Consider the following 14838-nt stretch of genomic DNA (forward strand, 5'->3'; position numbering starts at 1 on the left):
TGCTTCTTGGTCATGATATTTGTGCAGGAATAGAAACCCCGACTAAGACAGATCATATGGTAGTTTTATTTTCAGTTTTTTTTATTATGTATTTTCCTCAATTACATTTCCAATGCTATCTATTTTCAGTTTTTTAAGAAAGATTTTTAATTATGTATAAATTCGTGTGTGAGAAAGTATGGGCACACAAGCAATTGCCTGTGTGACGTACAGATACAGATAGTTGACTCAGGTCATCTGCAAGAGGGGCATGCACTCTCGACTATTAAAACATCTCTCCAGCCCCTTAATTTCTGGAATTTTTTTGGAGGAGCCTCCAGAGTAACTGAAGAAGTTTATGTTGCCACCAGCATTGAGTAAAGGTTTTATTTTGCCCACATTCTTTTGAGCATTTATTCTCACAAGGAGATGGAGTTTCAGTGCAGATTTAATTTTCATTTGCTTAATGGAAAATGATGCCAAACATTCTACAAATATTTATTGCCCATTTGTATTTCTTTAAAAACTGGTTATGTAGCCATGTGGTGGTGGCACAAAGCTTAAATCAAGTACTTGGGAGGCAGACACAGATGATCTTTGAGTTTATAGACAGCATGGTCTATACATATATGGATATATATGAGAGATAAAGATATAATTTGTATTTCATATATAGATTTTTATTTCATATTTATTTGTATTTCATATATATTTGTATTTCATACATATACATGGGATTCATTACAACGACTTACACGTTCTGCTACAGCTAATACAACAATGTCTGTCTGTGAAAGGATGGTCAGTTGTTGCTCAGTCCATGAGTCTAAATGCCTCAGTTGCTTGTCAGAAATTACAAAGACATAGGCTCTAATGCCAGTGAAGGAATGGACTTGCAATCAATGCAAAAGCAAGCACAAAAAGAGTAAAAGGGGTCAGGGACAAGTCTGAATGTTCAGGTTCAGTTCTTAATGAAATACAAATGGAAACGAGAGGCAAAAGTACAATATACACAAACATTTGCCATACCACTGAAACAGTTCTGTAAAGGAAATCTCATCACTAACAGAATCTATGTGAAAAAAAAAATCTTATTTTTTTTAAGACAAGGTTACTCTCAGTAATGAATGCAATGAATCCCATGTATATGTATGAAATACAAATATATATGAAATACAAATAAATATGAAATAAAAATCTATATATGAAATACAAATTATATCTATATCTCTCAATATATATCCATAGGTAGATAGATAGATAGATAGATAGATAGATAGATAGATAGATAGATAAAAGGGAGTCATTCTATATATCCTGTTACTGTGGATAATCTGACTAACAATCAAGGGTAAATAGATTTACGTATACCTTCATATTAAAAAACACCTATGCACTTTAAAGAAAAAAGGATTATTAAAAATAAATAGTGAGCAAAAATATACATAAATTAAACTATAGTTCATAAATATAATATGTGGGTATGATATTGCTTGCCTTGGTAAAAACAACAACCGCACTATGATAATATTACTTTGTTACAGAGCAAAACCAGTAGGAAAGCATATTCATAAGGAGATATAGTTTTTTTTTTAATTTTTATTAGGTATTTTCCTCATTTACATTTCCAATGCTATCCCAAAAGTCCCCCATACCCACCTACCCCCACTCCCCTACTCACCCACTCCCCCTTTTTGGCCCTGGCGTTCCCCTGTACTGGGGCATATAAAGTTTGCAAGTCCAATGGGCTTCTCTTTCCAGTGATGGCCGACTAGGCCATCTTTTGATACATATGCAGCTAGAGTCAAGAGCTCCGGGGTACTGGTTAGTTCATAATGTTGTTCCACCTATAGGGTTGCAGATCCCTTTAGCTCCTTGGCTACTTTCTCTAGCTGCTCCATTGGGGGCCCTGTGATCTAGTTTATCTGTGCTTTAAGAATGGGAGCTGAGGGTAAAAATTCTGTAACTAATTATATTCTTTTTATACTCACCAGGTAAACTAGTTGGAAAACATACCATCATGAAAGATACACAAAATGAGATTGCAGCAATAATCAAAAAAGTTTTCCACCACCCACTCTGCAACAGTTGGTACACCTTCGCTGGTTCACTTGAATAGAGAAAGATAAAAAACATTTCTTTAAGTGCTTCTCAGCCCTTCAAGTTTCCTCAGTTGAGAATTCTCTCTTTAGCTTTGTTCCCCATTTTTTAAAAATATGGTTATTTGGTTCTCTGGAGTCTAACTTCTTGGAGCTGGAAACATATTCTTGTTGCTAAGCACATTAGCAAAAATTATTTTTTTCAGAAAGTGCCCACTCTGAATGACAATGTCTATTCCTAATTTGTACCTCATTGTAAAAGTTTTTTCAGAAGTCTTGTTTTGTACTTTTGTTAAACTGAGTGGAGTTTTTGGAAGATTACTTTTCATACTTGAAATAAACATTTAGTCTTTTAAAGAAAAAAAACAAATCCTCATATTTTGAACATGTTATTCAGGAACATATGTATCCATCCACAATCTTATAAGGGTCCAATCTTCATGTCCACAATCTGCTTATTATATATATTACTATATAACATCCATAATGTCTACACCTTGCTTTCTTGTTACTATACATTTACTGATGTTTATTCATTGTGGCACTGAGGATTGAATCAGGGCTTCCCTCATGCTAACATGAGCTCAATAATTAAAAGATACCTTACATTTTCTTTAAAAAGACTTCAATTTCACTCTTAAGCTGAAAAGCCTCACACGAATCCTCCAAACATTTGAGAGTACAGGAATCACCACTGCCCTAACTCCCTGTTGCTTATAATATCTACAAGTTTTGTGTTTCTTCATAATTGGAATGTTTTTAGTAACACATCACATGTGGCACACGCTATGTATAATTGTACACCTAGAAGAACTGAGGCCTCCAATAAAAGCATATCTTTAAAAAAGCTATTAAATATAAGCAAAAATGTTGATCATATTTACCAGATACATTTGGAAATCAAAATATTTTCCTCATGCTCAAAAGTAAGTTACTTTGAAAACTATAAATTGTTCTGATTCTTTTATAGGACAATCAGCAAACTGAAAGGCCCATTAATTACTTTTCTGACACATATTCAATGACACATAATAAACCTTCTTTGAACAACATTAAAAAGACTAGAGAAAACATCACAGCATGCTGTTTTCTTTTATGGGAAGGTAATAATGCTTACGAATTTAACACATAAGTTTATTTGAAATCTAAGTGCTTTGGTCATTATCAGGATGTCGATTTAGCAAGAAGAATTCGTGTTTATTTTAAATAATTATTTTTTCTTTAAGTCTTTTGTTACATTTATTTATTTGATGTATATGAGTGCCTTGCCTGCATACATGTAGTGCACCATATTCAGACATCAGAAGAGGCTGTCACACACCCTGGACTTGTGTTTACAGATGGCTGTGAGCCCCCATGTGAGTGCTGGGAACCCAACCCAGGTCCTCTGAAAGAACAAGTGCTCACTATTGCTAACCCATGTCTTCAGCTTCAAAGTGTGTCTGTGTGTGTATGTGGTGGTGGTGGGGGAGTGTTTGTACACAAGTAGTGAAATATACAATAAAGTTTCAAATACTAAAAATGAGTTTTTAATACTGAAATAAAAATATATCATGGGGTAGAATAGGGCATAAAAGAAAAAAAGGTGTAACTATGAGGATATTTAATTATTCCTTATAGTTAATGATTGCTTTAAAGCACATACAATATAATCAAACACCAAAGAGAGATTATTATTGTAAATACCTTTGGCATGGCAGTAGAATATATAATTAGCGTATAAAAATTAATGGCTTTCCTAGAACCAATAATAAACATACTAAGAAAAACATCAGGAAAACACTCACATTAACAGGTGAATGAAAACATTAATAAAGAAAAAAGAACCTAGGGGAAAAGCTTTGAAGGTAAAAGTGTACTTTTACCACCAACCATAGTTGGTCATGTACACACAACATGAAACAGGAAAACTGTTAAGAACTGGAGAAGAAAAAAAGGAAAACAATAAAAGATGGAATGTCCTCCATGTTCAGAAACTGTCATATTACTGAAACTTTTCTAAAGACACAATTCAGTATTTATAAGTGCATATGGGATTCTTCATAGAATCAGAAGAAATAAGCTAAAATTTAGATGGAGACACAAAGACCCTAAACTGCCAAGAGGCTGAGGAAACACAATGCTGGAGAAATCTTGATACCAGATCTTAAAGTGGACTACAGACTCATAGTGCCTAATATTGCATGGTATTTGTGCAGAAATAAACACATGAACCACAGGATAGAGATGGGAACAAACAAAGGCTACATTGCAGATGTCTAATTGTGAACGAAGGGAGAAAATCACAGGCTGGAACCTAGGCAGCTTCTTTAAAGACTGGTTCTGGGGAAAGTAGATGTCCATATGCAGAAGATGCAAGCAGATCTTTCTCTCTCACCCTAAAATCATTTAAAATGAACCAAAGGTCTGAATCAAAGCCTGCAAATTTGAATCTAGCAGAGAAAAATTGAACAAAGAGACTCCAGGGCAGAGGCACAAGCAGGGACTTCCATTGCACTGGGTATGTGGGTTCTCTCATTTCCCAAAGCTCTTCCTCCACCTTCTCAGGAAATCATTTGTATTTCTTACTAATTTTTCTTTTTCAAAAAGTGATAGTGCGTCATCGAAGCTTGCTATGCGACATTTGTAATTTATATTTTAGTTAACATATCTGTGTATTGACTAAATTTAAGAAAGTTGTTTATTGTTTTCCATTATAGGGTTTCTTCTAAGAAGGTTACACCTGGTGTATATGGCTTATATTACTAAATTCCACATTGGTGCTCCAGATTTTTAAATTATTTTAGCCATGAGTTTTGCATTTTTATTTTTTTCTTAGTAACTTCAGTTTGACTAGCCTACTTTATTTTTTCTTGTGGGATAGATTTGCTTATCTTTAAAACAATTAAGTATAGTTATTTTTTGATCAACTCTATAAAAGTATTTGGAAATTTACATGTATATATGTATATATACATATGTAACACAAAGATCAAAAAACTGTGATTTGAAAAAGAGCGAGGAGGACAGAGACTTTGAAACAATGAAATTTTATTCTAATGTTAAAATATAAAATAAAATAAATGTTGCCATATGTATGTGTTTTCTGCTGAGAAGTGTGTTAGTGGGTATATCTCGACTCTTACATGCTATTTTCTTTCATTCCCTTGAGAATAGTTTTGTTACCTTTTATCTCTGAGAGCTAGATTATAGTATGATTTCCATAGACTTGGCAGAATGTAATCTGTTAGATGACATTTGACTGCCCTATTCCTGAATATTTATATCCTTTTCATTTTAGTGATTTTTTCCTTTGGAAAGTCTTTTCATATCTTTGACATATTAAAGTCTCTCTTGAATTCCAACAATCACATTATCTGTTCTTTCCACTCATTCTCAAATACCTTCATATTCCACCTCAGTATTTTTATTCTTCTTCACCTGTGTATTTTCCAATTGCCTACTACAATCTTAGTAACTCTTCCTTCTGTTGTATCTATTATGCTACTAATACCTTAATTTTACCTTGTGTAGTTTGCATATCAAGATGAATTTTTGGTTTGCATATCTATGTTAAATCTTCTCTGGAAACATGAAATCATATGTCCATATTATTTTTTAAAAACCATTTGACTCTGTGTGTGTGTGTTTGTGTGTGTGTGTGTGTGTGTGTGTGTGTGTGTGTGTGTGTGTGTGCATAAACCATTGCCTATGGAAACTAGAGGTATATGCAGTTGTGACCAAAGTCATGTCTTTTCCAAGAGTGGTATGCATCTTTAACTGCTAATACATATCTTTAGCACCTTATTTTCAAATTTTTTCTCCTGAGGAACTTCCACAATAATGGTACAAGTATATATTGCCACCAGTAGTGGATAAATGTTTTGTTTTCTCCACATCCTCCTGAGCATTTATTCCCATGATTATAGCTATTCTAATTAAGATGAAAGGGTATTTAAAGGCACATTCAGTTTACATTTTCTTAATGGGAGAGGATGTCAAACATTTTTCAAATTCACTTTGTCCATTTGTACTTTTAAAGGAACCTATTATTTAAATTTTTAACATGTGTTCTAATAGTGAACACATAGACTTCTCTTTGGCCACATTTGCTCTTTGCTTGCTTGTTTCTGCCCTCACTAACAAATCCATCATTTCACTGGACTTAGAGACTACTTCTTCAAGACTCAACATATAGTGAAGACCATCTAAGACATCCAGACTCAAGGACTGAATAACTACTAATATTCCACACATAGGCAATCATCATTGGATGAGCTAGAATTCATGAGTATGTATATGTGTATATAATGCCTGTACTATATATAAAATATATATTATATATGCTCCTATATATAAATGTAATAAATAAAATGTAATATAAAATAAAATATAATATAGTATAATATAACTATATGTTATATTATAACATATAATTGTTATGTAATACATAATATAAAATATTTTACATAGTACATAATATAGCATAAATAATTTAATTATGGATATATCATTAATAAATAATAATAGTTAATTAATTTAAGTGATCAATTAATATAATTTACTTAATTTATTTAGTTAATCAATTGCATGTGTTTGTACTTTCTATCAGGTGAGACCTCATTCTAAAGAAATGTCTTGACCTTGTATCCCGGGTCCCTCAGAGATCAGGCTGCACAGGAGAGCACGTGGGCTGCAGAAGCAACAGAGCTTCTTGGGCAGGACCCTTTTGGGACTTCATCTTCAGCCATGAGGCAGAGCTGAGACCCAGACCTCTGCACATTTTCCCCACCAGTGGAGAGTCAGCCTGCAGGGAGGGCTCTGATCACTGATTTAGGTGAGAAGTCCATCTTGTATCCTGGGTCCCTCAGAGACCACTCTGCACAGCAGAGAGCGCGGGCTGCAGAAACAACATAGCTTCTTGGACAGGGTCCCTTTCAGGCCTTCATCTTCAGCCAGGAGGCAGAGCTGAGCTCCAGACCTCTGTGCATCTTCCCTGCAAGATGAGAGCTTCCCTGCAGAGAGTACTCTGACCACTGAGACTTAGGAGAGAGTTGAACTCCCAGGAGTGCTGACCGAGGCTAACAGAATCACAGGAGGAACAAGCTCCAACCAAAGACAGCTATAACAACTAATGCCAGAGATTACCAGATGACGAAAGGCAAATATAAGAATTTTACTAACAGAAACCAAGACCACTGGACATCATCAGAACCCAGCACTCTCACAACAGCCAGTCCTGGATAATCCAACACACCCGAAAAGCAAGATTCAGATTTAAAATCATATCTCATGATGCTGGTAGAGGATTTTCAGAAAGGCATTAATAACTCAAAGAAATACAGGAGGACACTGTTAAACAGGTAGAAGGCCTTTAAAAGGAAGCACAAAAATCCCTTAGAGAATTACAGGAAAACACAAACAAACAGGTGATAGAATTGAACAAAACCATCCAAGATCTAAAAATGGAAGTGGAAACAATAAAGAAAACACAAAGGGTGTTTGTGTTTTGGACATAGCAACCCTAGGAAGGAAATCAGGAACCATAGATGTGAGCATCAGCAACAGAATACAAGAGTTGAAAGAGAGAATCACAGGTACAGAAGATTCCATAGAGAACATGAGCACAACAATCAAAGAAAATGCAAAATGTAAAAAGATACAAACTCAAAACATCCAGGAAATCCAGGACACAATGAGAAGACCAAACCTACAGATAATAGTAGATGAAAATGAAGACTTTCAACTTAAAGGGCTAGTAAATATCCTCAACAAAATTATAGAAGAAAACTTCCCTAACCTAAAGAGAGAGATGCCCATGAACATAGAAGAAGCCTACAGAACTCCAAATAGGGACCAGAAAAGAAATTCCTCTCCACACATAGTAATCAGAACAAAAAATGCAGTAAACAAAGATAGAATATTAAAAACAGTAAGGGGAAAAGGTCAAATAACATATGTGGGAAGCCACATGTGCCGTTGCAGAGTGGCGCTGGCTACTACTGGCCACTGCCCATGATTATGGGTAAACAACCAATGTGCGCATGTGCATAAGAGGTTTTTGCCTAGTCACTGCCTGGCCCGACGCATATTAATGAGGTACTGGTAGCATAACCAATCAGGTCTGGACACGTCACTCCTAGGCCTGTATAAGCAGCACCATTTCTGGGCTCAGGGTCTTTCGCTTATGCAATCAATGCTCTTCCAATAAACGTGTGCAGAAGGATCCTATTGTGGCGTCATTCTTGCTGGCGAGACGGGCGCTCACAAACATATAAGGGCAGACCTATGAAAATTACACCAGATTTCTCACCAGAGACTATGAAAGTCAGAAGAACCTGGACAGATGTTATACAGACCCTAAGAGAACACAGATGCCAGCCAAGGCTACTATACCCAGCAAAACTCTCAATTACCATAGATGGAGAAACCAAAGTATTCTCTGACAAAACCAAATTCACACAATATCTTTCCACGAATCCAGCCCTTGAAAGGATAATAAAGGGAAAACACCAACACAAGGACAGAAATTATGCCCTAGAAAAAGCAAGAAAGTAATCCAACAAACCTAATAGAAGAGAGCCACAAGAACAGAATCCCAACTCTAACAACAAAAATAACAGGAAGCAACAATTACTTTTGCTTGATATCTCTTAATATTAATGGACTCAAATCCCCAATAAAAAGACATAGACTAACGGACTGGCTACACAAACAGGACCCAACATTTTGCTGCTTACAGGAAACTGCCCTCAGGGGAAAAGACAGATACTACCTCAGAATGTAAGGCTGGGAAACTATTTTCCAAGCAAGTGATCTGAAGATACAAGTTGGAGCAACCATTCTAATATCAAATAAAATCGATATCCAACCCAAAGTTATTAAATAAAGACAAGGAGGGGCACTTCATTCTCATCAAAGGTAAAAATCTGCCAAGATGAACTTAAATTCTGAATATCTATGCTTCAAGTGCAAGGACAGCCACGTTCATTAAAGAAACTTTAGTAAAGCTCAAAGCACACATTGCAGCTCACACAATAATAGTGGGAGACTTCAACACACCAGTCTCATTAATGGACAGATCCTGGAAATAGACACTAAACAGAGACACATTGAACCTAACAGAAGTTATGAAACAAATTGGTTTAACAAATATCTATAGAACATTTTACACTAAAACAAAAGGATATACCCTTTTCTCAGCACCTCATGGTACCTTCTCCAAAACTGACCATATAATTGGTCACAAAACAGGCCTCAACAGATACAAAAATATTGAAATTATCCCATGCATCCTATCAGGCCACCATGGACTAAGGCTGATCTTCAATATCAAAACATTTAATAGAAAGCCAACATTCATGTGGAAGCTGAACAACAATAACTCAATGATACCTTGGTCAAGGAAGAAAGAAAGAAGGAAATGAAAGACTCTTTAGAGTTTAATGAAAATGAAGCCACAACATACTCAAACTTATGGGACACAATGAAAACAGTCCTAAGAGGAAAACTCATAGTTCTCAGTGCATCCAAAAAGAAACTAGAGAGAGAGAATAAACTAGCAGTGTGACAGTAAATCTAAAAGGTCTAGAACAAAAGGAAGCAAATACACCCAAGAGGAGAAGACTGAACTAAATAAACAAACTCAAGATGAAATCAAGGTAGTGGAAACAGAAAGAACTATTCAAAGAATCAAACAAACCAGGAGCTGGTTCTTTAAGGAAATCAACAAGATAGATAAACCCATAGCCAGACCAACTAGAGGGCACAGGAACAGCATCCTAATTTACAAAATGAGATATGAACGGGGAGATATAACAACAGAACCTGAGGAAATCCAAAGCATCAAAAGATCCTACTACAAATGGCTATAACTCAACAAAACTGGAAAACCTGGACCAAATGGACAAATTTCTTGACAGATACCAGGTACCAAAATTAAATCAGGATCAGATTAATGACCTAAACAGTCCCATAAGCCCCTAAAGAAATAGAAGTAGTCACTAATAGTCTCCCAGCAAAAAAAAAAAAAAAAAAAAAAAAAAAAAAAGCCCAGGACCAGACAGGTTTAGTGCAAGTGCAGAGATCTATCACACCTTCAAAGAAAACCTAATTCCAATTCTCCTCAAAGTATTCCACAAAATAGAAACAGAATGCACTCTCCCCAATTAATTTCATGAAGCCACAATTACTCTGATACCTAAACCACATATAGACCCAACAAAGAAAGAGCACTTCAGACCAATTTCACTTATGAATATTAATTCAAAAATATTCATTAAAATTCTCACTAACTGAATCCAAGAAGACATCAAAATGATCATCCATCATGATCAAATAGGCTTTTTTCCTGGGGTGTACGGATGGTTTACATATGGAAATCCATCAATGTACTCCACTTTATAAACAAATTCAAATACAAAAACCACATGATCATCTCATTAGATGCTGAGAAAGCATTTGACAAAATCCAATACCCATTCATGATAAAGTCTTGGAAAGATCAGAAATTCAAGGCCCATAGCTAAACATAATAAAAGCAATATACAGCAAACCAGTAGCCAACATCAGAATAATAGAGAGAAACTTGAAACAATCCCACTAAAATCAGGGACTATAAAAAGCTCCCCACTTTTTTCCTACCTATTTAATATAGTACTCAAAGTCCTAGCCAGAGCAATTAGAGAGCAAAAGAAAATCAAGGGGATAAAATTTGGAAAAGAAGAAGTCAAAACATCACTATTTGCAGATGATATGATAGTATATATAAGAGACCCTAAAAATTCCACAGAGAACTTCTAAACCTGATAACCAGCTTCAATGAAGTAGCTGGATATAAAATTATCTCATAAAAAAATCAGTGACCTTTCTCTACACAAAGGATAAACAGGCTGAGAAAGAAATTAGGGAAACAACCGATTCACAATAGTCTCAAATAATATAAAATACCTTAGTGTGTCTGTAACTAAGGAAGTAAAAGATCTATATGAAAAGAACTTCAAGTCTCTGAAGAAAGAAATCAAAGAAGATCTCAGAAGATGGAAAGATCTCCCATGCTCATGGATTGGCAGGATCAATATAGTAAAAATGGCTATCTTGCCAAAAGCAATCTACAGATTCAATGTATTAATAATTCCATCATAATTCCAACTCAGTTCTTCAGAGAATTAGAAAGGGCAATTTGCAAATTCATCTGGAATAACAAAAAACCTAGGATAGCAAAAACTCTTTTCAATAATAAAAGAACCTCTGTTGGAATCACTATGCCTGACCTCAAACTCTACTACAGAGCAATTGTGATAAAATCTGTGTGGTACTGGTACAGTGACAGACAGGTAGATCAATAGAATAGAACTGAAGACCCAGAAATGAACCCAAACAACTATGGTCACTGTATCTTTGACAAGGGAGCTAAAACCATCCAGTGGAAAAGAGCATTTTCAACAAATGGTGCTGGCACAACTGGCAGTTACCGTGTAGAAGAATGCTAATTGATCTATTCTTATCTCTGTGTACAAAACTCAAGTCTAAGTGGATCAAGGCACTCCACATAAAATTAGGAAAACTGAAACTTATAGAGGAAAAAGTTGGGATGAGCCTTGAAGATGTGGGCCAAGGGGAAAAATTCTTGAACAGAAAAGCAATGGCTTGTGCTATAAGATTGATAATTGACAAATGGGACCTCATAAAATTGCAAAGCTTCTGTAAGGCAAAAGACACTGTCAATAAGACAAAAAGGCCACCAACAGATTGGAAAAGGATTTTTACCAATCCTAAATCAGAGAGGGGACTAATATCCAAAATCTATAAAAAACTCAAGAAGATGAACTCCAGAAAATCAAATAACCGCATTAAAACATGGGGTACAGAGCTAAACAAAGAATTCTCAACTGAGGGATACAAAGTGGCTGAGAAGCACCTGAAAAAATGTTCAACATCCTTAATCATCAGGGAAATGCGAATCAAAACAACCCTGAGATTCCACTTCATACCAATCAGAATTGCTAAGATCTAAAATTCAGGTGACAGAAGATGCTGGCAAGGGAGTAGAGAAAGAGGAACACTCCTCGGTTGGTGGTTGGATTGCAAGCTGATACAACCTTTCTGGAAATCAGTCTGGTGGTTCCTCAGAAAATTGGATATAGTACTACCAGAAGATCCAGTACTGCCTCTCCTAGGCATATACCCAGAAGATGTTCCAACCTGTAGTAAGAGCACATGTTCCAATATTTTCATAGCAGCCTTATTTTTAATAGACAGAGGCTGGAAAGAACCCAGAGGACCCTCAACAGAAGAATGGATACAGAAAATGTGGTACATTTAAACAATGGAGTACTATGCAACTATCAAGAACAATGAATTTGTGAAATTCTTAGACAAATATGTGGATCTGGAGGTTATCATCCTGAGTGAGGTAACCAAGTCACAAAAGAACACACGTGATATGCACTCACTGATAAGCAGATATTAACCTAGAAACTTACAATATCCAAGATACAATTTACAAAACACATGAAACTCAAAAACAAGGAAGACCAAAGTGTGGATACTTTGTTCCTTCTTAGAATGGGGAACAAAAGACCCATGGAAGGAGTTACAGAGACAAAGTTCAGAGTTGAGAAGGAAGAAAGGACCAGCCAGAAAATGCCCTACAGGGGAATCCATCCTGTATACAACCACCAGACCCAGACACTATTGCATATGCCGTCAACATTTTGCTGACAGGACCCTGATATAGCTATCTCTTGTGAGGCTATGTTAGTGCCTGGAAAATACAGAAGTGAATGGTCACAGTCATCTATTGCATGGAAAACAGGGCCCCTAATGAAGGAACTAGAGAAAGTACCCAAGGAGCTAAAGAGGTCTGCAACCCTATAGGAAGATCAACAATATGAACTAACCAGTATCCCCCAGAAATGTGTTTCTAGTTGCATATGTAGCAGAGGATGGCCTAGTAGGCCATCAAGGGGATGGGAAGCCCTTGGTCTTGCAAAGATTATATGCTCCAGTACAAGGGAATGCCCAGGCCAGGAACCAGGAGTGGGTGGGTCTGGGAGCAAGGCGTGGGGAGGTTATAGGTGACTTTCTGGATAGCATTTGAAATGTAAATGAAATAAATATCTAATAAAAAATAAAACATCTTGCACACACATTAAGTTAAAACAAAAATGAAATAAAACACACAACCAAATTAAAAAAAAAAAGAAATATCTTCAGTGTTGGTGTCTAGTACTGCTATACAATAAAACATCTTTCTGGCCCTGTTCTATTCCTTTGAACATCATTATATTTGTCATTTGCTTTTCAGAAATTCTAGTCAAGATGTTTACTTCTTTGAGTTTGTAGCCACTTTTACTATTTAAAAGCTAGACATTATCCTAGATTCAGCTTTGCCAAGATTCTACTTTTAATGTAATGTAGGTTTTTCAGCAATACAATAGATATACAGATGCAAACATCCTCAAAAAACTGCTTGCATACTGAGTACAAGAGCATACCCAGAAGTTCATCCTCCATGATAAAGTAGGCTTAATCCCAGTGGTGCAGATATCATTCTATATATTTAATTCAATTACAACAATCTGAATGACGAAAAGACATGACCATTACATTAGATACAAAAGTGGACGTTGACAAATGCAACATCACTTTATGATCAAAGCCCTGGATATTCTAATGATATAAGTGACCCACCTCAACACAACAGTGGTGATTTACATCAAGCTCACATCTAACATCAACCTAAATAGAAAGAAAGTCAAAGCATTTCTACTAAAATTAGAACCAGGTACAAAGGACTCTTTCCACACTTACTCATTTTAGTACTTAAAATCTAACCTAGAACAGTAAGACAACTGAAGGAGATCAAGGTGATAGAAATATAAAAGGAAGACTTCAAACTGTCTTTATTTGCAGATTATATGCTTTATGAATAAAAGAGCCTAAAGACACCATGAAGAAACTTCTGCTAATAAACACTTTTAGCAGACTAGCAGAAGCCAAAATCATCATCAAAAATTCAGCAGCCTTCCAATATACAAATAACAAACTGGCTAAGAGAGAAATCAGTGAATCAAGACATTTCACAATAGCCTCAGAAAATCTCTTGAGTGAGAATCTTGTGTAATAAAAACTTAGTCCATTAAGAAGAACATTAAGATGAGATCCCACCCCCTTATGGATAACAAAGATTAATAGAGTGAAAATTCCCATTCTAACAAAAGCAAACATCTGATTCAACAACAAAAACCATCAAAATTGCAACACCATTCTTTGCAAATAAAAATTCATTTTCATATGAAGACACATGCAAGCACACACACACAGACACACACACATGCAAGTGCACACATGCATGTGTACACACACACACACACACACACACACACACACACATACACACATAAATAAAACAGAAAAACAGCCCTAAAAAGAGAAAGAAGTGCTTAAGATATCACCATTTTTGATTTCTAATTTTACTAGAATCTATCATAATGAAAACAGCATGTTATTGGCTTAAAAACAGACATATTGATCAATGGATTTAAATTGAAGTCCCAGACTTATTTCCACAGGTATGGACATCCGATTTGCTGTTAAGAAGCCAAAACCATGCACTGGAGAAAAATAGTATCTTTTTAAAAATGGTGGTGGTAAAACTCGATAGCTACATGCACAAGAATGCAAATGGATCCATATCTGTCTCTTTGCAAGTGAAGCACTGATATCTAGTTGGTTTATTGTCTCCCAAAATATTTGATGACTTCATTTGAATTCATTT

At 35.6% G+C, this 14838-nt stretch overlaps 1 protein-coding gene across 2 annotated transcripts in view; it reads right to left on the reverse strand.

Annotated features, from left to right (window-relative positions):
- Slco6c1 (solute carrier organic anion transporter family, member 6c1) overlaps positions 1-14838 on the reverse strand; it is a 69302-nt gene that overhangs the window by 43780 nt on the left and 10684 nt on the right. For both annotated transcript variants that reach the window (XM_006529913.4, NM_028942.4), the window contains exon 5: positions 1971-2089. In XM_006529913.4, the coding sequence (XP_006529976.1) occupies positions 1971-2089 (119 nt within the window). The remainder of the gene's footprint in view (positions 1-1970; positions 2090-14838) is intronic.

This window comes from Mus musculus, chromosome 1 (genome assembly GCF_000001635.26).
Source record: "Mus musculus strain C57BL/6J chromosome 1, GRCm38.p6 C57BL/6J".
In the NCBI taxonomy this organism is placed as follows: Eukaryota; Metazoa; Chordata; class Mammalia; order Rodentia; family Muridae; genus Mus; species Mus musculus.